At 36.3% G+C, this 23,678-nt stretch overlaps 2 protein-coding genes across 2 annotated transcripts; both read left to right on the plus strand.

Moving 5' to 3' along the window:
* Positions 1-511: 511 nt before the first annotated feature.
* LOC116468137 (olfactory receptor 5D14-like) lies at positions 512-1,457 on the plus strand. Its single transcript, XM_032151747.1, is given in 2 exon segments — positions 512-679; positions 681-1,457. Coding segments are annotated over 2 exon segments (945 nt in total).
* A 13,833-nt stretch (positions 1,458-15,290) lies between these two features.
* Positions 15,291-16,399, plus strand: LOC116468138 (olfactory receptor 5L1). Its single transcript, XM_032151748.2, has one exon. It carries the CDS (start codon positions 15,390-15,392, stop codon positions 16,323-16,325), a length of 936 nt encoding a protein of 311 aa, XP_032007639.1. The 5' UTR covers positions 15,291-15,389; the 3' UTR covers positions 16,326-16,399.
* Positions 16,400-23,678: the final 7,279 nt, after the last annotated feature.

The raw sequence follows: 23,678 nt of genomic DNA on the forward strand, positions 1-23,678 counted from the left end.
CTACAATATTTTCCTTTGTCCTTAGAATAGAAACATATTCTGAATATTTTAATCAATTTGTCTATATAAACAAATACAGTAGCAATGTATGTTGTTTGATGTAAATATTTTACATTTTTCCACAGAATCTTTATTAGTTTAAATATTTATGTATAAACATTTTCTGTAAGTTATGTGCATGTTAATGTGTGGACATGTATACTACTGTATACATATACACACACATACACATACGCATATATGTTCATATATATATATATATGTATATATATATATATGAAAACAGAAAGTGTAACAAAAATGGAAAGACACTTCAAAGACTTGGCTTGGTTTGTTTTAGACATAGCAGCTGCCTGTATGAGACATGTTCTTCTTGGACAAAACTAGGACCAATAACTGTTCCTTCTCCTTTTTTCCTTTTAATCAAAGAAAGTCATGACATAATTATCGCTCACCCCATATTTTGCTTTGGCAGGAACAATTCTCTTCAATCCTTCCATTAAAAGGAATTATGATGATGGTTTTAAGGAATCTGAGCATGGAGCCCACCTTTGCCCTTTTAGGTTTCACAGATTACCCAAAGCTTCAGATTCCTCTCTTCCTTGTGTTTCTGCTCATGTATGTTATCACCGTGGTAGGAAACCTTGGGATGATTGTAATCATCAAGATTAACCCCAAATTTTCACACTCCTATGTACTTTTTCCTTAGTCACCTCTCTTTTGTTGATTTTTGTTACTCTTCCATTGTCACTCCCAAGCTGCTTGAGAACTTGGTAATGGCAGATAAAAGCATCTTCTACTTTAGCTGCATGATGCAGTACTTCCTGTCCTGCACTGCTGTGGTGACAGAGTCTTTCTTGCTGGCAGTGATGGCCTATGACCGCTTTGTGGCCATCTGCAATCCTCTGTTTTATACAGTGGCCATGTCACAGAGGCTCTGTGCCCTGCTGGTGGCTGGGTCATATCTCTGGGGCATGTTTGGCCCCTTGGTACTCCTTTGTTATGCTCTCTGGCTAAACTTTTCTGGACCTAATGTAATCAACCACTTTTTTTGTGAGTATACTGCTCTCATCGCTGTGTCTAGCTCTGATATACTCATCCCCCACCTGCTGCTTTTCAGCTTTGCCACCTTCAATGAGGTGTGTACACTACTGATCATCCTCACTTCTTATGTTTTCATTTTTGTGACTGTACTAAAAATCCGTTCTGCTAGTGGGCGCCACAAAGCCTTCTCCACCTGCGCCTCCCACCTGACTGCTATCACCATCTTCCACGGGACCATCCTTTCCCTTTACTGTGTACCCAACTCCAAAAACTCTCGGCAAACTGTCAAAGTGGCCTCTGTATTTTACATGGTTGTCAACCCCATGTTGAACCCTCTAATCTACAGCCTAAGGAATAAAGATGTGAAAGATGTTTTCTGGAAATTAATACACACACAAGTTCCATTTCACTGAACCAGTCTCAAAAGTTATTTTCAATCCAAATGAACAACCCAAACAGAGGCTACAATGTTTCTAAAGCCTAGAGCATATATTTATGTGAGGTTTTCATGGAATTGTCAAATGCGAATTGATATAGCATTCCCAGTATTATCAGTTTCAGAAATCTCTACAAGTTTAGTCCAGTTTATACAAAATGAATGAAAGTAAACATTTAATCTGAAAACACGGAGAAACCATATTTCAAAATTATTTCTAACTTTTATATGAATGACTAAATAAATACAAATATTTGGTAACAAATACTATACAAATTCAAACAACTGTCCCCAAATTTTCTCTAAAAAGAAACCTTTTCCCTAGGAACAAAACTAGGGCTTCTTGGAGAAATGGCTAATTTGAAGTCTAGGGTGGAAAATAGGCGAGATGAGCGTTGGGCAATTTGATGCTCCAGAAAGAGAGAATACTATCAGCAGCTAATCAGATTGTCTCAAAGAGACATAGGAAGCAATTTGAAATGGCTGATGCTGGTTTATGGTCAAAAAAAATTTTTTAAACATAAAAATGAATATCGATTACAATTGATTTAAAGTCCTCATATGGGTTTAAATCTAGATACTAAAAAAGAAAAAATAAATAAACCATTGTTTAATATCAATGGATATTAGGGCACCAATTCATTACTCTGAAAATAAGTAATTAAATAATATATATATTTATTCTATTTTTCCTATATGAATTGTATTTCAGCATCACCTTCCAATTAATGAGGTGAATTTCAGAAGAAATAAAAGCATAAACAAGGATGAAATTAGACAATCACAACTGTAGAACTCCACACTTAAAAAATGAATAAAGGTAATGATTTCAACAGACATAACAATCATTAGGCAAAAAGTTTGTGGATAATTTTAAGATGAAGTAATAAAGTTAACACAACCTGAATTCAGAGATCAGAATGATCATCACTAAAAGTTGGACAAACAGTTATCATCAACCAGTTACCATGTGCTTCTCAATGGACTGCAATGTACAGTAGTCAGAATCATCTATGAAGAATTTTTGCTTTTTTTTTTTTTTGAGACAGTCTTGCTCTGTTGCTAGGCTGGAGTGCAGTGGCAAGATCTTGGCTCACAGCAACCTCCACCTCCTGGGTTCAAGTGATTCTCCTGCCACAGCCTCCTGAGTAGCTGGGATTACAGGTGTGTGCCACCACGCCTGGCTAATTTTTGTATTTTTAGTAGAGATGGGGTTTCACCATGTTGGCCAGGATGGTCTTGATCTCTTGACCTTGTCTTCTGCCCCCCTTGGCCTCCCAAAGTGCTGAGATTACAGGTGTGAGCCACCACGCCCAGCCAGAATTATTGCTTTATTTTAAAAAAAGTAAAAGAATGAAACTAAGCTAATAAATATTCTTGATCTCCGCATTAGTTAAAAAGAATTAGTACAGATATAAATAAAATGACACAAAATAAAGCACTAAGCAAAATACAGAGAGTGCTGAATTATTATTTTACTCTGAAAAAAATTACCTGACATGCGGGTATACACACACACACACACACATACACACACACACTCACAGGCTCTCACACAAAGAATGGTTATGTAACAAAATAAACTGGCTATAACAACCACAGCTGTTTGCCTCTTGATCCAAACTAACTGGAAAAGTATGTCGTTGAGACAATTGGGGTAATTTAAACACAGATTGGGCATTTAATAGTTTAAGAATATAATGGTGATTTTGTTAGGTGCAGTTTTGGCATGCGTGTTTGGTTCAAATATTAAAAACAATCAAAGAATTAAAAACTACCTATCGGGTATTATGCTTTTTGGCTGGGTGACAAAATAATCTGTATACCTAATTCCTGTGACACCAATTTGTCTTTAAAACAAACTTGCACGTGTACCCCTGAACATAAAATAAATGTTAAAAAAATCAAAACACTCTAATAAGAAGTTGATTGTTTGGCCTCTTGGCCTCCATTTTACTTCAGAATCACCATGCTCTGGAGGCACTGGTAGTTCACCAGAGAGGAACCTGCAGCATCAATGGACAAAAATGCTGCTTCCAGGTGTTCAAACCAGAGGTCCAGAGATCCAATAGATTTTCTGCTTGGTCAGGGACAGAGCTTGTTATCAAGTGGGATGTAAGTGGTTAGAGCAGTGGGACTTACAGTGGGAGCTGATTTCAACGTTTCCTTTAGGTCTGCTGTTTTTTCTTTAATTTTGTTAAGATAAATTTTGAGACTAGTTATATACTTTTCTGAATTCTTCCTTCTGTCTGATTTTTCCATAAGTACCAATAGCCAAATTGTTTAGAATGAGAGTTCTCTAATATTTTTTAATATAGAAGTTTTCCTAATTCAAATACTTGCCTTTTTTCCATTGATAATTAGGATCTTCACTGGTGTGTATAGTCCAATGGTGACTTAATTCAACCAGCGTTTTTATGGAAAGACCAAGAGGTAACTTCCTAGGTTTAGAATAAACCTTTACTAGGGATGCAAGGGGTGTTTCTGGAGCGAGTGCAGAAAGTGCAGCCTCCATGATCCAAAAATTCACTCACAGATCTCTAGTCTCTCACTGAATGTGAGACACCTTCAATATAGGCCTGATAATCTGTGACACTGGGGCAGGCAACACTGAGATGGGAGTTTTGAGCACAAATCCAGGGAACAAGGTTGAGATGACAAACACCATGAAAGGTTGGCATGTTTGGACAAAGACAATGCTGCTTAAAATCATGTGCCTCCATTCCTCAATCTTTTCAGACTGACTTGTACCTGTGTGCGCTACCATATGGTTCCTCTCCTTAGGACAAATGACACAAAAAGACAAAGACAAAGGAAGACAATTTCTGAGATCAAGAGGATCAAGTAGAAATCAACAGTATTCACAAGAATACCAAAAGTCATTTTTACTGAAACAACTGGTTCACAAGTGTTTTCTCCTGCCAATTCCAATTTAGAGAGGGAAAAAGACAGTCTTACCACTCTCCTCTCAAACAGCCCCTGCAACAGAGATCCAGGAAGCTGACAGAAAGAAATCTGACCTCTGAAGGCCTTTTGTCAGAGGTCCAGGATCTCAGCTGCAGCAGTTCTGGAGAGAGCAATGTTCCAACCAGGAAAGGGTGGCCCCAAGTTGGGGCCAATATCTGTAGGAGATACAGAGATCACCCTGGACCCCTCTTAGCTCTTAGTGGGCTCTTCAACTAGAAACCAAGTTGAAAACAGGTTAATTTTGCAAAGCTCAACATTACTATTAAATAGAGAAATGCAAATCAAAACCACAATGAGATGCCACCTAACACCAGTCAGGATAGTTACTATTAACAAGTCAAAAAATAACAGATGCTGGCAAGGTTATGGAGAAAAAGGAAGGTTATACACTATTGGTGGGAGCGTAAATTATTTCAGCCACTGTGGAAGACAGGGTAGCGATTCCTCAAAGACCTGAAGACAAAAATACCATTTGAGCCATCAATTCCATTACTGGGTATCGGCCCAGAGGAATACAAATCATTCTATTATAAAGACGCATGCATACATATGTTCACTGCAGCACTATTCACCATAGCACAGACATAGAATCAACCTAAATGCCTATCAAAGATAGAGTGGATAAACAAAATATGGTACGTATGCACCATAGAATACTATGCAGTCATAAAAAAGAATGAGATCATGGTCTTTGCAGGGACATAGATGGAGGTGGAGGCCATTCTTTTCAGCAAACTAAGATAGGAATAGAAAACCCGACACCAAATGCTCTCACTTACAACTGGGAACTAAATGATGAGAACACATGGAGACGTAGAGGGAAAAAACACACACTGCAGCCCTTGTAGGGTGAAGGTTGGGAAGAGGGAGAGGAGCAGGAAAAACAACGAATGGGTTAATGCCTGGGTGATGAAATAATCTGTACAACCAGCCTCCATGAGGCAAGTGTACCTATGGAACAAACCTGCACTCATACCTTTGAAACATACAATAAAAAAATTAATGAGTATACAAATTTTATAGTTTCTCATATACCTGGGGATGTTCACATGTCAGTGATGTCTGAAAAATAACCTAAATAAGATACTTTTATACTTTGTAGACAAAGAACAATCAATTTTAGGAGAATTACAGCACAAAGAAAATCTGGCTACGGCAGTGAAGTTTTCTAGGGGAATCACTAGGACATAGATGAGGGGGTTGTAAACCATGTGGAAGATAAGGATTCTTCATTAGGTATGTTTATTCAGGTCCCTTGTAGTCTCTAAGTTCAAGTCCATGGTCATAAGGGTCACATTCTAGCCCTGGGATGAGAGGGTGCCTATCCCAAAGGAAACTTCATCACTGGCTGCATGCAGGAAGAGACAGATCAGTTCATCCTTTCTGAAACTGTAAGTTCTTCAATGTTTTTCACTCAAAACAATCAATATACCAATCTGGCATATTTTGGGGTGGCACATCTTTCACTCCATTAAAATCTGTCAATAGTATATATTTATATTAAAATCACATTTTCTAAAAACTTGCAGTGTGTGTGTGTGGGGGTGGGGGGCGGGGATCTTCTCTCTGTACTCTGATTTCCCAAAGCTCTTGTAGGTTTGGCTGTTTTCTCAGTTATATAGAAGGGAATATTTATCATTCAATACCTATTGCTGGTACATACACTTTGAGCTAATTACTGATGTAGGAGCTTCGAACGTATCAGTGAAGAAAAAATGAAAAATCCCTGCTTTCCTGGAACTTTTGTTCTAGTAGGAAGAAACAAAAAACCAAATAGTAATGTCTCACTTAACATTATCAACAGGTTCTTGGAAAGTGTGACTTTAAGGAAACAGTGTATAGTTGGTCCTCAAATAATGTCATTTTGTTCCACCATTGATGAAAAAAATAGCTTCATTGTATATCTTTTCACTTAAAGTCACAATTTCCAAAAACCTACTGAGGATGTTAAGTGAGGATGTACTATAATATAAATGCAATACGTAAAGATTAAAAATATGTTTTAACCATGTTAAATATTTTAAACAATAAAGTTTGGCAATAAGGGAGCTTTCAGATTATAATAGTGTGTTCACAGAAGGCTTATTAAAAAACTTTACATTTGACCAAAACCTAAGGAAAAGAATTCCAAGCAGAGGAGACACTGGTCAGAATAGGTGGAGAAGACAGGAGGGAAAAGAACTAATGAATAGGACAGAGATTTAACAGGGACTCTATCATTTATCCAATTCAATGTTTGCTTTGTAAATATTTCTGTTTTAACTATAAATAAATCAGGATAACCTGAAAGCTAGATCTTCATATTTTTCAATATGGTCCAAGTGTGCAGTATTGAAGAAAAGGATAATGTAAGGCAAAGAGAAGTCACTCAATCAGTATTTGATAACAATTATCTTAAAATTACACATATTCTTATAGTTACAGAAATATATGGGAGTTATCAGAGGGCTGGGGAAGATGACTTTTAAATATAATTTTTTATATGAAGTGCTCCTAATGCTCTCATAATTTTTTGCAGGTTTTGTAGTATATTGCAATTACATCAGATAATGGTGATTAATTTTAATTGTCTTTTTGTGACCTCAGGAGACTGGGACAATAGGTAGTCTCTAGGGTTCATGTCTCCTAGGTGTAACTGTAGATATAAGAATGCATGTATCACTCTCAGCCTGGAAACATCCTACCTTTGCCATCAACAGGTTTGCATTGAGATTCTAAAGACAGATTAATATTAACTTCAATCCATAAAAAAACTAGGAGGAGCAAAATGTACCCTTAGAACTAAACAGTTCTTGAAAACTATGTGTGAATATGCAAGAAACAGGAAGTACTCTCTTTCCGCACAACTTTGTATCAGAAGGCCTGGCTCCTGAACGACAGCCTCATGTAAAACTGGTACCTGGGATGGGGAAATAGAAGAACTTTGAGAATATTAGGAATGTGTATTGCCTTGCTTCTGTTAAGTTTTGGAGGAAATTTCAAGATAGAATAGACAAGTAGTTATGTAAATTGAAATAAATAGAAATGAAATAGACTCTCTAGTGAAAAAAACAAGGGAAGGGATCAGCTTTTTGTGGAGAAATAGGAACACTTTTACACTGTTGGTGGGACTGTAAACTAGTTCAGCCATTGTGGAAGTCAGTGTGGCGATTCCTCAGGGATCTAGAACTAGAAATACCATTTGACCCAGCCATCCTATTACTGGGTATATACCCAAAGGACTATAAATCATGCTGCTGTAAAGACACATGCACATGTATGTTTATTGCGGCACTATTCACAATAGCAAAGACTTGGAACCAACCCAAATGTCCAACAACGATAGACTGGATTAAGAAAATGTGGCACATATACACCATGGAATACTATGCAGCCATAAAAAACGATGAGTTCATGTCCTTTGTGGGGACATGGATGAAACTGGAAACCGTCATTCTCAGCAAACTATCACAAGGACAGAAAACCAAACACCGCATGTTCTCACTCATAGGTGGGAATTGAACAATGAGAACACACGGACACAGGAAGGGGAACATCACACTCCAGGGACTGTTGTGGGGTGGGGGGAGGGGGGAGGGACAGCATTAGGAGATATACCTAATGCTGAATGATGAGTTAATGTGTGCAGCGCACCAACATGGCACATGGATACATATGTAACAAACCTGCATATTGTGCACATGTACCCTAAAACTTAAAGTATAATAATAATAATAATAATAAAAGATTGTATAACAGAAAATGAATGTCACCCCTAAGAGCAAATATAACAGATAAATTTGAAGGGGTGGGGGAATTGACAGAAAAGAAAATTTCATCTGCCATGTTTCCTGGAATCAAATACAAAACTTTTAATAACTATTCAATAGTTGCATTTGGGACACAAAACTCATTATGTAAAATATAGCATTAGTTTAAAATAAAATTTTAAATGCTTTAGAGGAGTGAAATGCAGTATTGGGAAAAATGTCCTAATTAGATTTTCTGGGTTTGTGATGGACTGTCTTTTGAGATTGTCTTTAATACTCAAATTCACTAGTATAGGAAAAGAGGGCCATTGAGTATCTTGGTCTTGCATGTAACTTGAAATCTTTCTTGATGGGCCATCTAAAACTTTCTTGGGTGTTGTGAATAGAGATAATATCTATGATGATAGAGAAAGCAATTACAGATACGATAGGATCTGAGAGGTGTCAGACACTAATTAGAGAAATTTAATGATTTCCTTTCCTATTCCTTTCCTTTCCTATTAGTGTTTTCTGTTTTCTCATAAAAGGTCTTGATGTTGCAGTAGTACCTCTAGTTTTTAGTCCTTCTCCTTCATAGGTAATAGAAGGACAAAATTAAAATCCGGTGTGTCTTGAAGGGAGAGAAGAGAAATAGAGATGGAGATAGGGAAAGACAGGACCTTGAAGAGAAGGGAAATTTGCAAGTCAGAGTCTTCCTATAGTTATTCCTGGGTGAGAAGATTTTCCTCAATCCCATTCTCATGTATTTTATCTTGATGCTGCTTTCTAGTGTATCTTTGTGGCAATTAACTATCGTTGGGCTCTTTCTCACACATGTAGAGTCTCTAGTTTGCTTATTAATGGAAATATAGTTATTAATGAAAGGAATATGTTATTATCTACATGTAGATCATGGGGCAGATTTGGGGTCAGGTAAAGGGATACATGGCTAGGAGTCTGAGGATCAGAGCTCTAGTCATGCATAGGTAGATTGGTCTTTATGCATGTATCAATGGAAAAGTCAAAGTTTCTCTTTTTTTCTCCTTTGTCACCTCCAGAATAAAGAATAAACTAGATTATCTGTATAATCTGTTCTAATTTGATTATTTCTCGGGCAATGAGGAAAGATTGCTAATTAGCACACCCTGAGTTAAGGAGCATACACTCTAAAAAATTAATTAAGATGTATTTCTAAGTTATTTTTACAAGGTTGGACAAAGAGTAAAGTGCTACATGGAATTAACAATAAAGGCACAAATGTTAAGTGTTAGGGCTATTAAGAGTTAATGTCACTCTGAGCGTATGATGTAAAAACTAATTTATTTTGAAAATTCTGATTTGTATTACTGATTACAGGATTTACATAATCAGCCACCATATTATACCAGGATTATCTTTTATGAATTTTCAATATTCAAGGAAGGCTTAAGGTATTATGTAAATTTCTATTAAAATAATCACAAATAATTTAACCTCATCTTCTTATATTTGTAAATATTAAAAATTACTGTTAATAACTTAATGTATTACTCAATAATTATATTTTCTCAAGAAAATTTTAAAAGATTACAATTTTCTACAATTTTAGATATTTAGTAAATCTTGAACAATAAACACATAGATTCTAGAAGAGATATTTTGCTTCATGCTTCTCAAATTATGGGAAGGCTACCACAAAGACTTCCCCAAATTTAATTTTGTAATAATTGATTATCTTCTATTATTCCACATTGAGGTAACTTATTTAAAATAATAAAATTTATTTTAAATTTAAAATTGTTGATTGTATTAAAACTACATAATGCAATATTTTATTTATATGGCATTATCTTATGCAGTTTAAGTACATGTCATCAAAAGCGTAGTGCTTCACATTTATATTATTCAATTTGTGGGCAGTGACCATGACATTATTTCCAACTATTTTAAATTTAAATCAACTTTTAAAGACTCCTTCTATCTCTTTAAGCATAAGGTAAATAGATAAGTTAAACACCTTTCTTGTGAGTTGTTTGTCTATATGACATAAGGCAATACTGCCAATTATGTTTTCTATAGATGCATTTTCAGCTTTTCTATCATGACTCTCTTCCTCAACAGAGATGCATTTTGTGATAATAATTTAGCAATACACTAAGAACAAAATGAATAGGTATTTAACAAAGGTTTTCATTATTCTATTATATATCTGAGGGTATATAGTATACTATATGTGTATTAGTTCATTTTCATGACGCGAATACAGATATACCAGAGACTGGGCAATTCAAAAAAGAAAGAGATTTAATGGACTTACAGTTCTACATGCCTGGGGAGGCCTCACAATCTTGGTGGAAGGCAAAGAGGAGCAAGTCACACCTTACATGGATGGCAGCAGACAGAAGGGAGCTTGTATAGGGAAATTCTCCCTCCTAGAACCATCAGATCTCATAAGACTTATTCACTATCACCAGAACACCATGGGAAAGACCAGCCCCCATGATTCAATAATCTCCCACCTGGTCCCTCCCACAACATGTGTGAATACAACATGTGTGAAATTGGGAAGGGACACAGCCAAAACATATCAATATGTATATATTATGTATATAGTCATACTCAATAGCCGATGGCTTTTTTTGAGACAGGATCTCTCTTGCCACCCAGCCTGGAGTGTGGTGGTGAAAACACAGCACACTGAAGCCTGGAACTCCTGTGCTCAAGTGATACTCTCATCTCATCCTCCCAAATAGCTTGGACTACAGGTGCATGCTACCAAACCTGGTTAATTTTTTAATTTTTTGGTAAGGAAAGGGTTTCACCATGTTCCCCAGACTTGTCTTGAACTCCTAAGATCAAGCAATCTGCTCAACTTGGTCTCCCAATGTTCTGGAATTACGGTCACTAGTCATCACACCTGGCCAAGGTTATACTGGCTAGAATACATGTCAACTGCCTTTCTTTGCCATGAAAAAAATATACAAACACCAAAGAGAAACAAGTCATACCATGGGTTTGAAGTGTTTTGATTACAGGCAACTTCAGGCCTCATGGATAGCAGCATTTCAAGTTTAGGCTTGCATATTTGCTTTTTTCTCATCAGAGTGATTCACGTGGAAAGATGTGTATGGATTAGAGAAGTCCCTTGCTTTTAAAGAGTGAGAGAAAAGTGGTTGTGAGAATGCTAGGTACAAAAGGAGACCCAGATAGTCTCCTCCAATTCAGAGAATTCCCAGATCAATTTTGGAAAACACATATAGATTGTAACTCATTACATCCATGGAATTATTCAAATGTTTGGTTTTTCTAGGGTCACACAGACTGTGATTTGAACACTTTATTCAGGTTGACCTTCCTATATCTAGTTAAGAGGGAGGCAGAGCTTGGGGAGGTCCTTGAAAAATTCCCATTTAATGATCACCAGCATTGAAGAAGGAGTCAGTCACACCAGTACCATTCTGGAGCTCTGCTCTTCCTTATAGAGATACAGATGGCACAAACAAAAAGCCACACTTGGTTACTCTCTACCAGGGAATCTGTGTGTGACTGTGGGCAAGGTACAACTGCTGTGCCTCCATAACCTTATTTTTAAAGGAGAAATAACAGTACTGATGTCAACCATTTTTATGAAGAAAAACATGTGTTCACAGTTAGGTATAGAATAATACCAGGCACAGGCGAAGTACTCAGTAAATGTAACCAATTATTATTCTTAGTAAAAGAGATTCATTATCCCCACCCCTTTCTGGTATTTGGGGGATCTCTGGTGTGGTTTCAGACTCTATGCTCTGTAGGAAGGGGTTTTTGAGTATAATAAGACAAACGAAGTTTATAAGACCTATTCATATATTTATTTTTATTTTTATTATTATACTTTAGGTTTTAGGGTACATGTGCACAATGTGCAGGTTTGTTACATATGTATCCATGTACCATGTTGATTTCCTGCACCCATTAACTCGTCATTTAGCATTAGGTATATCTCCTAATGCTGTCCCTCCCCCCTCCCCCAACCCCCAACAGTCCCCGGAGTGTGATGTTCCCCTTCCTGTGTCCATGAGTTCTCATTGTTCAATTCCCACCTATGAGTGAGAACATGCTGTGTTTGGTTTTTTGTCCTTGCAATAGTTTACTGAGAATGATGTTTTCCAATTTCATCCATGTCCTTACAAAGGACATGAGCTCATCATTTTTTCAGGACATAGGCGTGGGCAAGGACTTCATGTCTAAAACACCAAAAGCAATGGCAACAAAAGCCAAAATTGACAAATGGGATCTAATTAAACTAAAGAGCTTCTGCACAGCAAAAGAAACTACCATCAGAGTGAACAGGCAACCTACAGAATGGGAGAAAATTTTTGCAACCTACTCATCTGACAAAGGACTAATATCCAGAATCTACAATGAACTCAGACAAATTTACAAGAAAAAAACAAACAACCCCATCAAAAAGTGGGCAAAGGACATGAACAGACACTTCTCAAAAGACCTATTCATATATTTCATAATGACAGTGTGAGTGCTGGCTCACAGAGGCAATACTTGGATGTGGCATACAGTGTTCTGCAATTCATCATGAACTCTGAATGTAATTGTGTTAGATTACAATAATTTGTACCAAGTTAGACTTTTTCTCACCCCTTTTATATTCCATAATGGTCAATAATTGTTGGAGTCCCAAGATATGATGGTTTCCTAGATATTTTGTTGATATCCCACAGAGATCAGTGATTGTTTTGGGAAGCTTATGAAACATGGGCCCCAGGGACACATACACACACACACAAACACACACACACAAATATAAAACATAGCATTTTCCATCATAGCATCTTCAGAAATAGGGGAAGCAATGTCTCTCCCATAGGTTGGTTAGTTGAACTACATTGTGTATTTTTTAGAATGAACATAAATTATGTGTTCTGGGAGCTGGAAGCCTGACTTTTGTTCCTCATGGAGGTAATTTATTATAGTCATACATTGCTGAAGGAGGAATACTAAAGGAAGGAAATAGTATTATAAAATGTTTAAAATCTGTGTTTTATCCCTCTCTTAATCAGATAATGTTTTTTTAAATGCCATGGTTTGAGCACTTCTTGATGACAGTATTTTTCTCATTGTGTATTAAGGGACAATTTGGTGGGAAGTGGAAACTATTTAATCTGCAATACCAAATATCTTACAACAGCTATTAATGTGAGATGAAAAGCAGTCTGAACAAATTGGGATGAACACTTGTTTGTTGTATCCATCCCTCTTTCCCCTCTATCACACTAACTCTTTTCCATGCAACCTAGTAAAGACTGCATGGAGATTATCTCCAAAGTCACCTTGATGCTGAGGATGGCAGCAAGAGGCAATAGGAACAGGACTGTTCATGGAGAGACATGAACATGAGAACCACCTCTGAAGCAGAAAGAAGAGGAATTACTTTTCCTTTGTGAAAAGCATGTTAAAATGCCTCTCTATGGCAGGTTTCTCAACTAAGGCATCATTGAATTGTTGGTCCAGATAACGTTTTGTTGTATGTGCTGCAGGCAGAGACCTTCATGTACTTTGTAGACGGCATTGTAGATTGTTCAACAGCGTCCCCACTACATGTCAATAGCACCCTCTTCCTCTTGTAACAACCAAATATGTTCCCAGACATTGACAAATATGCCACTGGGATCGAAGTCACTTTTGACAAAGAATCACCGCTCTGTGTGCAATTAACAGCTTGATTTATTTTTTCTTTAGATTTGAAAGCAGGAAAGGGCTTTCAAAAGTGAGTGTTAGTTTGAACTCAGGGGAAGATACAGAGCTCACCTCTCCTGGTCTTTTTAAGAGAGAACACCATATTATCAAAACAATTTTTTAAATGTTAAACCTGGCATTTAGTAGTATGCATGCCACATATCTTTGAAATCAGTTGAAAAATGGGAAAAATGTCTGGCTGTGTTGGTCTCTAGTCCAGATTTTTTTCTTCCAGGAGTGCTTGATTGGTGCCTCTACAATGATGTATGAATCTATCAAGGGTCAGGAAGAGAAAGAATGACAGGATTCTCGCCCTCACTTTACGTTTGCTGTGTGTCAAAGGTCTGAAAAGTATGTGTCCCTAATTTTAAAAATTCCAACGTCTTTCCCCATTTCACTGAACAATAAAGATGTTTTGGGAGAAGTAAGACAAGTTAACAGATTTTTTAAAATAAATATTTATGTTCATGGATTTTGTAAGGATTAAATATATGATTGTGTGTGTGGCATAAATATATATATTTATATTATACATTATTATAATATATAATAGTTTTTCTCTACATTCTGGCTGTTTTTAAGTATTTTATCCCTTTTCACAGTCATTTATTGATATCATTAAGATGATTTAGAGTTATCCTTTATATAACTGCATGCTTTTATATTATATACACTACAATTGTGATCATCTTTCTCTTATTTGATATTTTATTTATAAATTTTAATATTACAAACAATACTGCAGTGCAGCAGTGGGAAGTTTTCTTAGTAATTTCCTATGCACATCTTTGATCAGGTCTTCAAATAGATTGAAAGCAGTAAATTTATTTAAGACATAATTTTTTAAGACTGTGGAGTCATAGTTACAGTAAGTTTTCCCCAAGAGTACCAATTTACTAAACCATGGCTGACATTGAAAAGTGTAATTAACCAAATCACCATGCTAATTTTACAGAGAAAATACTAACACACATTATAAAATGAGTTTCTTCATCTAAAATATATCAATAAAATACAAACACTTCACTGCTACCATCTTAAATAAGTGTATTTCTCATCACTGTAATGAAAAATTCTGAGAGAGGTGCCGTAGATTCTAAATATTATTTTCTAGGATCCCAATATTTGGAGTTGGCTAAGAAAATGGGATTTGAATTTGAAAGAGTAAGGAGGCTAATTAAATAGTAAGTTGACCTCATTCCCAATGATTCAGTGCAAAGCTGTCAATTGTGAAAGACTAATTAAAAGAACAATATAAATTCATATATATGCTAACATTTTTGTTTGATCTTTGAATTAAACTAAGTTTATGCATTTGTGTTATACAATGTTGAACTTTTTCAAATTTCACAAAAAGTTTTATTCTTTGCTGATAAGACAAACTATCCTACTTTTTCTGATGTCTTTTTACAGGATACAGCCAAAATTAAAATTTAGACTGTATAATGGAGAATAATTTTTAAGTTTCTTTTTCCTCCAATCTCATATAAACTGGAGACATGGGCGAGGAAAACTGCACCACTGTGGCTGAGTTTATTCTCCTCGGACTATCAGATGTCCCTGAGTTGAGAGTCTGCCTCTTCCTGCTGTTCCTTCTCATCTATGGAGTCACGTTGTTAGCCAACCTGGGCATGATTGCACTGATTCAGGTCAGCTCTCGGCTCCACACCCCCATGTACTTTTTCCTCAGCCACTTGTCCTTTGTAGATTTCTGCTACTCCTCAATAATTGTGCCAAAGATGTTGGCTAATATCTTTAACAAAGACAAAGCCATCTCCTTCCTGGGGTGCATGGTGCAATTCTACTTGTTTTGCACTTGTGTGGTCACTGAAGTCTTCCTGCTGGCCGTGATGGCCTATGACCGCTTTGTGGCCATCTGTAACCCTTTGCTGTACACGGTCACCATGTCTTGGAAGGTGCGTGTGGAACTGGCTTCTTGCTGCTACTTATGTGGGACGGTGTGTTCTCTGATTCACTTGTGCTTAGCTCTTAGGATCCCCTTCTATAGATCTAATGTGATTAACCACTTTTTCTGTGATCTACCTCCTCTCTTAAGTCTTGCTTGCTCTGATATCACCATGAATGAGGCACTGCTGTTCCTGGTGGCCACTTTGAATGAGAGCGTTACCATCGTGATCATCCTCACCTCCTACCTGCTAATTCTCACCACCATCCTGAAGATGTGCTCTGCAGAGGGCAGGCACAAAGCCTTCTCCACCTGTGCTTCCCACCTCACAGCTATTACTGTCTTCCATGGAACAGTCTTTTCCATTTATTGCAGGCCCAGTTCAGGCAACAGTGGAGATGCTGACAAAGTGGTCACCGTGTTCTACACAGTCGTGATTCCTATGCTGAACCCTGTGATCTACAGCCTGAGAAATAAAGATGTGAAAGAAGCTTTCAGAAAAGTGATGGGCTCCCAAATTCACTCCTAGGGAAGATTTTATTAGCACAATTCAGGATTCCCAAGTAGTGGCAGGCGGGGGTTCATGGGAGAGGCACCGTGTTGGAGTAGAGAGAAGAAGGAGCTCAGTAGTTATGAGCAAGTCTTTTTTGATTCACTTATCTTTGTGCTTCTTAAACTTTAAAGAGTAGGATTGAACATGTTTCAACATTTGCCGTCAACTTTTATGTAATGTTTAAATGGATATGAGCCATAGTATTATTAAGATAGACAAGTTTTGCTTTCTCTAAAACCATTACAAGTCTTCTAATGAAGAACTTACAAGGGTTACAATTTATTTCAGGATCCATTATGGAAACTATGATTCTTTTCAAAACAAAATTTTCATTATTTTGTATTGATGACATTGTCATTGAAGTTTGTAGAATTTAATGTATATATATATATATGGATTATATATATATATGGAATATATATGTGTGGAATACATCTGGAATATTTATACATTCCATATATATGTATAATGTGTATATACTTATCATTTTTTGACATTTTAAAATTCTTTATTATTTTGTTGCTGTTGCTTTAGTTTCCAGTGTCATTGGAACTTTGGATACTATGTTATCTGACAGATGAAAAACATAATAATTTCACAGGACTCTAGGAAAATTGAATTAAAAAAGCTGGAATCACAAGGAGCTTAGAATAATCCCTGAAACATAATAAGTAGTTCTCTCTTTTTCTCTCTGTCTATGCTACATAAATATATATTATATATATAAAAGTGCATGTAATAATTTAGAAGAATTATTATGAATCTCAGCATTTGTGAATTAACCATCTTCTCTCACTTTATCTTTACTTCTTACCTTCAAACTAACTCTAAAATCCATTGAGGAAGACATGCTTACTGACACTTATAAGAGGACTTTTAATCTCTGTTCATGTTCTTTTCAAGTGTTTTTGGTTTTGCTGAACTCCCTTTTATTTCACTTTCCGTATGTACCCAAACCACATTTCTGAATTCTATATTGAATTATATGCACCACTGATGCTTTCTTTGTGACTTCATTATGATTTATGTCAATTTCCTCGTTGTGTTTATGTGTTTGACAAGATTCAGAAAAATTTTATACTATGATAACGTGTGAAAGAATAAAGGTAAAACAAAAACTAATAGCAATAGGAAGAGGTGGAAGCAAACTTAATAAAGGTAAGTACTTATTCAAGTGTTATTAAAACAAAGTTTGCCAGCAAATGAGAAAAGAGTTACAGTTCAAAAATATGAAAAGGTAAATAAAAATCCTTTAATCTTAATTTGAAGTAGAAACTTACTTTGAAATGAAGTTTTTCTCCTAATTACCACTAAAACCTATAACCTAGTTGCAGTGAACATTCTTATTCCCCAAATTTTCCCTGAAAAGAAACCTTTTCCCTCTAAACAGAGCTAGGGCATCTTGGAGAAATGGTTAATTTGAAGTCTAGGGTGGAAAATACACAAGATGAGCTTTGGGCTGTTCAATGTTCCAGGAAGCTAGAATACTGTCAACAATTAATTGGACTGTCTCTGAGACACATAGGAAGGGACTGGAAATGGCTGCCACTGGTTTATTGTTAGAAGATTTTAATGTAAAAATGAATATTGATGCAACTGATTTAAAGGCCTCATGTATGTTTCTATCTAGCTGCTAAAAAACCAAAAATATAAGAAATCATTTGTTACTATTAATGGTTATTAGGGTACCAACTCATTACTCTGAAAATACGTTATTAAAAAAACATTCATTCCAATTTTCCTATATGAATTGTATTTCAGCATCACCTAAAAATTAATGAGATGAAGTTCAGAAGAACTAAAAGCATCAAGAATGAAATTAGACAATCACAATTGTAGAACTCCACATTTAAATGACGGATCAAGGTGATTTCAATGAACATAACAATCATTAGGCAAAAAGTTTGTGTGTAAATTTAAAACAAAGTAATTAGGTTGACACAACTTGAATCCAGAGATCAGAATGATTATCACTAAAAGTGGGACAAGCAGTTTTCATCAACCAGTTATCATGTGCTTCTCAATGGACTACAACCAACATTAGTCAGAATCATCAGTGAAGAATTTTTGCCTAAAAGACACTAAAAGAATGAGGTTGAGCTAATAAATCATCTTCATCTGAATATTAGTGTTTAAAAAAGTACAAAAATAAATAAAATGACACAAAATGAAGCATGAACCCAAATACAGAGACTGCTGCATTAGTGTTATTTCCCCCCCAAATCTTATCCAACACACACACACACAACACACACACACACAGCCTCTCAAAGAAAAAATGGTTACATAACAAAGTAAACAGTTATAACAGCCACATTTGTTTGAATCTTGATTCAAACTAACCAGAAGAAATATGTCTTTGAGACAATTGGGGTAATTTAAACATGGATTGGGTATTTAATGATATTAAGAATATAATGATGACTTTGTTAGGTGCAGTTTTGGCATGAGTGTTTGGTTCAAACATTAAAAACACTCCAATCAAAAAGTGACAAACTACCTATCAGATATTATGCTTATTCTCTGGGTGATGAAATAATCTGTATACCAAATCCCCATGACACCAATTTACTTATAAAACACACTTGCACTTGTACTCCTGAACCTAGAACAAAACTTAAAAAATGAAAATACTCTAATCAGAAGTTGACAGTTTGGCCTGCATTGTACTTCAGCATCGCCATGCCCTGGAGCCCCTGAAGGTTCACCAGAGGATCCTGCAGGATCACTGGAGAAAAATGCTGCTTCTAGATGTTCAAACTGGAAGCCAAGAGGTCCAATAGATTTTCTGGTTGGTCAGGGACAGAGCAGGGAATCAAGTGGGATGTAAGTGGGTGGAGTGGGAGGACCAATAATTGGGTCAGATTTGAACTGTTGCTCTAGGTCTGCTTTTAGGTTTTTAATTTTGTTACGAAAAATCTCATGGCTAGCCATAATACTTTCATGAGTTCTTAATTTTATCTGATCTCATAAATGCCAATAGGCCAATTGTTTAGAATGAGTGCTCTCAATTTTTTTTTTCTTTTTTGATATAGGAGTCTTGGGCCAGGCGCGGTAGCTCATGTCTGTAATCTTAGCACTTTGGGAGGCCTAGAAAAACAATTTAACGAAAGAACTAGTTCACAAGTGTTTTCTCCTGCCAATTCCAATTTAGAGAGGGAAAAAGACACTGAGTCTTACGACTTTTGCCTTAACGTGATTCTACAGCAGAGATCCAGGAAGCTGACAGGAATAAATCTGACCTCTGTGGGCCTTTTGTCAGAGGTCCAGGATCTCAGCTGCAGCAGTTCTGGAGTGGACAATGTTCCAGCCAGTAAAACATGGCCCCACGTTGGAGCCAATCTTCATTTGGGATCCAGAGATCACCCTAAACCCCCTCTAAGCCCTTCATGGCCTCTTCAGCTAGAAACCAAATTGAAAATAGACAAAATATTTGAAAACTCAGCATCAGTGATAAATAGAAAAATGCAAATAAAAACCACAATGAGATACTATCTAACAGCACTCAGAAATACCAGTCAACCCAGCAATCCCATTACTGGGTATATGCCCTAAGGAATATAAATCATTCTGTTACAAAGAAACATGCATGTGTATATTCATCGCAGCACTATTAACAATAGCACAGACATAGAATCATTCTAAATGCACATCAAAGATAGACTGGAAAAACAAAATGCTTACCTATACACCTGGGATACTAAGCAGCTATAAATAAAGAACAAGATCATGTCTTTTGCAGGGACATGGATGGAGCTGGAGGCCATTATTCTTAGCAAACTATCACAGAAACAGAAAACCAAATACCACATGCTCTCACTTATACGTGGGAGCTAAATGATGAGAACATATGGCCACATAGAGGGAAACAACATACACTGTGACCATTTGAGGGGTGCAGGGTGGACAGAGAGAGAGGATCAGGAAAAACAACTAATGGACACTAGACTTAATGCCTGGGTGATGAAATAGTCTGTACAACAACCCCCCATGAGGTAAGTTTACCTAGGTAACAAACCTGCACTTGTACCCTTGAACTTAAAATAAAATTTTTTAAGTACACTAATTTTATTAGTTTCACGTATACATGGGGATCCTCACAAGACAGTGACATCTGAAGAAGTGACCAATGCAACATGCTTTCATACTTTGCAGACAAAAGAACAATTAATTTTAGAAGAATGACAGGACAAAGAAAATATGGCTAGAGCAGTGAAATTTTCTAGGGGAATCACTAAGAGACAGATGAGGGGCTGTAAACCAGGTGGAAGATAAGGGTTCTTTATTAAGTATGTTTATTCAGGTCCCTCATAGTCTCTAATTTCAAGTCTCTTGTGATAAGAGCCACTTTCTAGCCTTGGAATGGAGAAGGTGCCTATCCCAGAAGAACCTTCATTGCTTGCTGTACGCAGAAAGAGACAGATCTGTTCACCTTTTCTGAAACTGCATTTTTCCAAATGTTTTTACTCAAACTGATATACCAATCTGGCATATTTTGGAGTGGCGCATCTTTCACTCCATCAAAAGATTACAATAGTATATATTTACATTAAAAAATTGTGTTTTCTAAAAACATCAAGTTTGTGTGTGTGTCTGTGTGTGTACAATGTCTCTGTTCTCTAATTACTCTTAGTTCTGGTAGGTTTGGCTCTATTTCCAGTTACATAGAAGGTCATATTTCTCATGCAAGAAATATTTCTGATACGTACGCTTTGTGTTAGATCAGTTAGTGATCTAAGAGCATGGAACATATCAGCGAAGAAAACAATGAAAAATCCTTGCTTTCCTGGAACTTTTATTCTAAGAGGAAGAAACACACAATAGATAGCCATGTCTCACTTAACATCATCAATAGGTTCTTGGAAAGTGTGACTTTATAGAAAACAACCTACAGTTGGTCCACAAATGATGTCATTTTTTTCCACCTTATTTTATTATAACATTGTTGAGAAAAAATAGTTTTATTATATATTATTTTACTTCAAGTCTCAATTTCCAAAAACCTACTGATGATGTTAAGTGAGGATACACTGTAATATAAATGCAATGCATAATGATTAAAATATGTTTTAATGATGCTATTTTAAACAATAAATTTGAGTAGTAAGGGGACTCTTAAATTATAATAATGTGTTCACAGAACATCTAATGAAAAATTTTACATTTGAGAAAAAAGTAAAGGAATTCCAGGCAGAGAAAACATCAGTAGAATAGTTGGAAGGAAGGACTGTGCTATTTTTTAAAGAAACAACAGAAGTCAGAATAGCTGGAGAAGACAGCAGGGAAAAGGAGTAATGAATAGGACAGAGATTTAACAGGGACTATAATATTTATCCAATTGAATGTCTACTTTGTCATATTTCTGCTTTAGCTCTAAATGAGTCAGGATCACCTGAAAGCTAGATCTTCATGTTTTTCCATATGGTCAGAGTGTGTGGAGGAAGAGGATTATGCCCGGCAAATAGTAGTCAGTGAATCAGTATCTGATACCAATGACTTTAAAATTATACATTTTCTCATAATTAAAGAAATATATGGAAGTGATCAGAGGGCTGAGGAAGATAACTTTCAAATATAAATTGTTTTATATGAAGTGCTCCCTATGCTCTGTTATTTTTTTCTGCAGGTTTTCTAGTATATTAGAATTACATCAGATAATGGTGTTTAATTTTACTTGTCTTTTTTTGACCTAAGGAGACTGGGGTAATAGGGAGTCTCTAGAGTTCATGTCTCCTAGGTATAACTGTAGATATAAGGATACATGTATCACTCTCAGCCTGGAAATGTCCTACATTCACCATCAGCAGGTATGTTTTAAGATTCTAAAGACAGATTGATATTAATTTCAATCTATATAACAACTTAGGAGGAGGAAAATGCACTCTTAGGACTGAACAGTTCTTGAAAACTATGTGTGAATGTGCAAAGAACAGGAAGTGCTCTCTTTCTGTGAAGCTTTGTATCAGAAGGCCTGACCACTGGACGACAGCCTCATGAAAAACTGGTAACTGGGATGGGGAAATAGAAGAGCTTTAAGAATATTAGGAATGTGTATTGCCTTGCTTCTGTTAAGTTTTGGAGGAAAAGACAAGGTAGAATAGACAATATTTAAGTAAATTGAATTAAACAAAGAGGTAACAGACTCTCTAGTGAAAAAAATAGAAGACAACAGCTTTAATTAAGATTATGTAAAAGGCAACATATGTCAGCCCTAAAAGCAAAAATAACAGCTAAATTTGAAGGAAGAGAAACTACAGGAAAGAACAATTCATCTGTCTTATTTTTTAGATTCAAATACTCAAACTTTTATTGGCTACTTAATAGTTGGATTTTGGACACAAAGGCCATTATGTAAAATGTAACATTAGTTTAAAATAAAAATTTAAATGCTTTAGATAAATAAATTGCAGTATTAAGAAAAAAATGTGGCCAGGTGCAGCTCACTCCTATAATCACAGCACTTTGGGAGGCCGAGGCGGGTCGATCACGAGGTCAGGAGTTTGAGACAAACTTGGCCAAAATAGTGAAACCCTGTCTCTACTAAAAATACAAAAATTAGCCAGGCATGGTGGTATGTGCCTATAATTCCTGCTACTCTGGAGGCTGAGGCAGGAGAATCGCTGTAACCCAGGAGGTGGAGGTTGCAGTGAGCTGAGATCATGCTACTGTACTCTAGCCTGGGTGACAGAACAAGACTCCGTCTCGAAAAACAAAAACAAAAACAAAAACAAAACAAAACAAAAAAACAGCAACAACAAAGAAATGATGAAAAAAGAATGCACTGGCCAGGCATGGTGACTCACATGCATAATCTCAGCTACTCAAGAGGCTGAGGCAGGAGAAACAGTTGAACCCGGGAGGTGGAGGTTACAGTCAGCACAGATTATGCAATGTACTTCAGCCTGGGCAACAGAGGAGCAAAAAAAAAAATTTAAAAAGAAGAGGGAAGGAAGGGAGGGAGGGAGGAAGGAAGGAAGGAAAGAAGGAAGGAAAGGAAGGAAGGAAGGAAGGGAAAGAAAGAAAGAAAAGAAAGAGAAAGAAATAAGAAAGAAAGAAAGAAAGAAAGAAATAGAAAGAAAGAACAAAGAGAAAGAAAGAAAAGAAAGAATAAGCTAATTAGAAAATATAGGTTTGTAATGGATTGTCTTTTGAAGATGTCTTTAATACACAAATTCAAGAGCATAGGAAGAGACAGCCCTTGAATATCTTGGTCTTGCATGTAACCTAACATCTTTCTTGATGGGCCGTCTATAAACGTTTGTGGGTTATGAGAATAGAGATAATGTCTATTCTGATAGAGAAAGAGATTACAGATATGATGGGATCTGA

This window comes from Hylobates moloch, unplaced genomic scaffold (genome assembly GCF_009828535.3).
Source record: "Hylobates moloch isolate HMO894 unplaced genomic scaffold, HMol_V3 SCAFFOLD_5, whole genome shotgun sequence".
In the NCBI taxonomy this organism is placed as follows: domain Eukaryota; kingdom Metazoa; phylum Chordata; class Mammalia; order Primates; family Hylobatidae; genus Hylobates; species Hylobates moloch.

Excerpts from the sequence above, each read along its gene's own strand:
- LOC116468138 (XM_032151748.2), top strand. The coding sequence starts at position 15,390 with ATGGGCGAGGAAAACTGCACCACTGTGGCTGAGTTTATTCTCCTCGGA.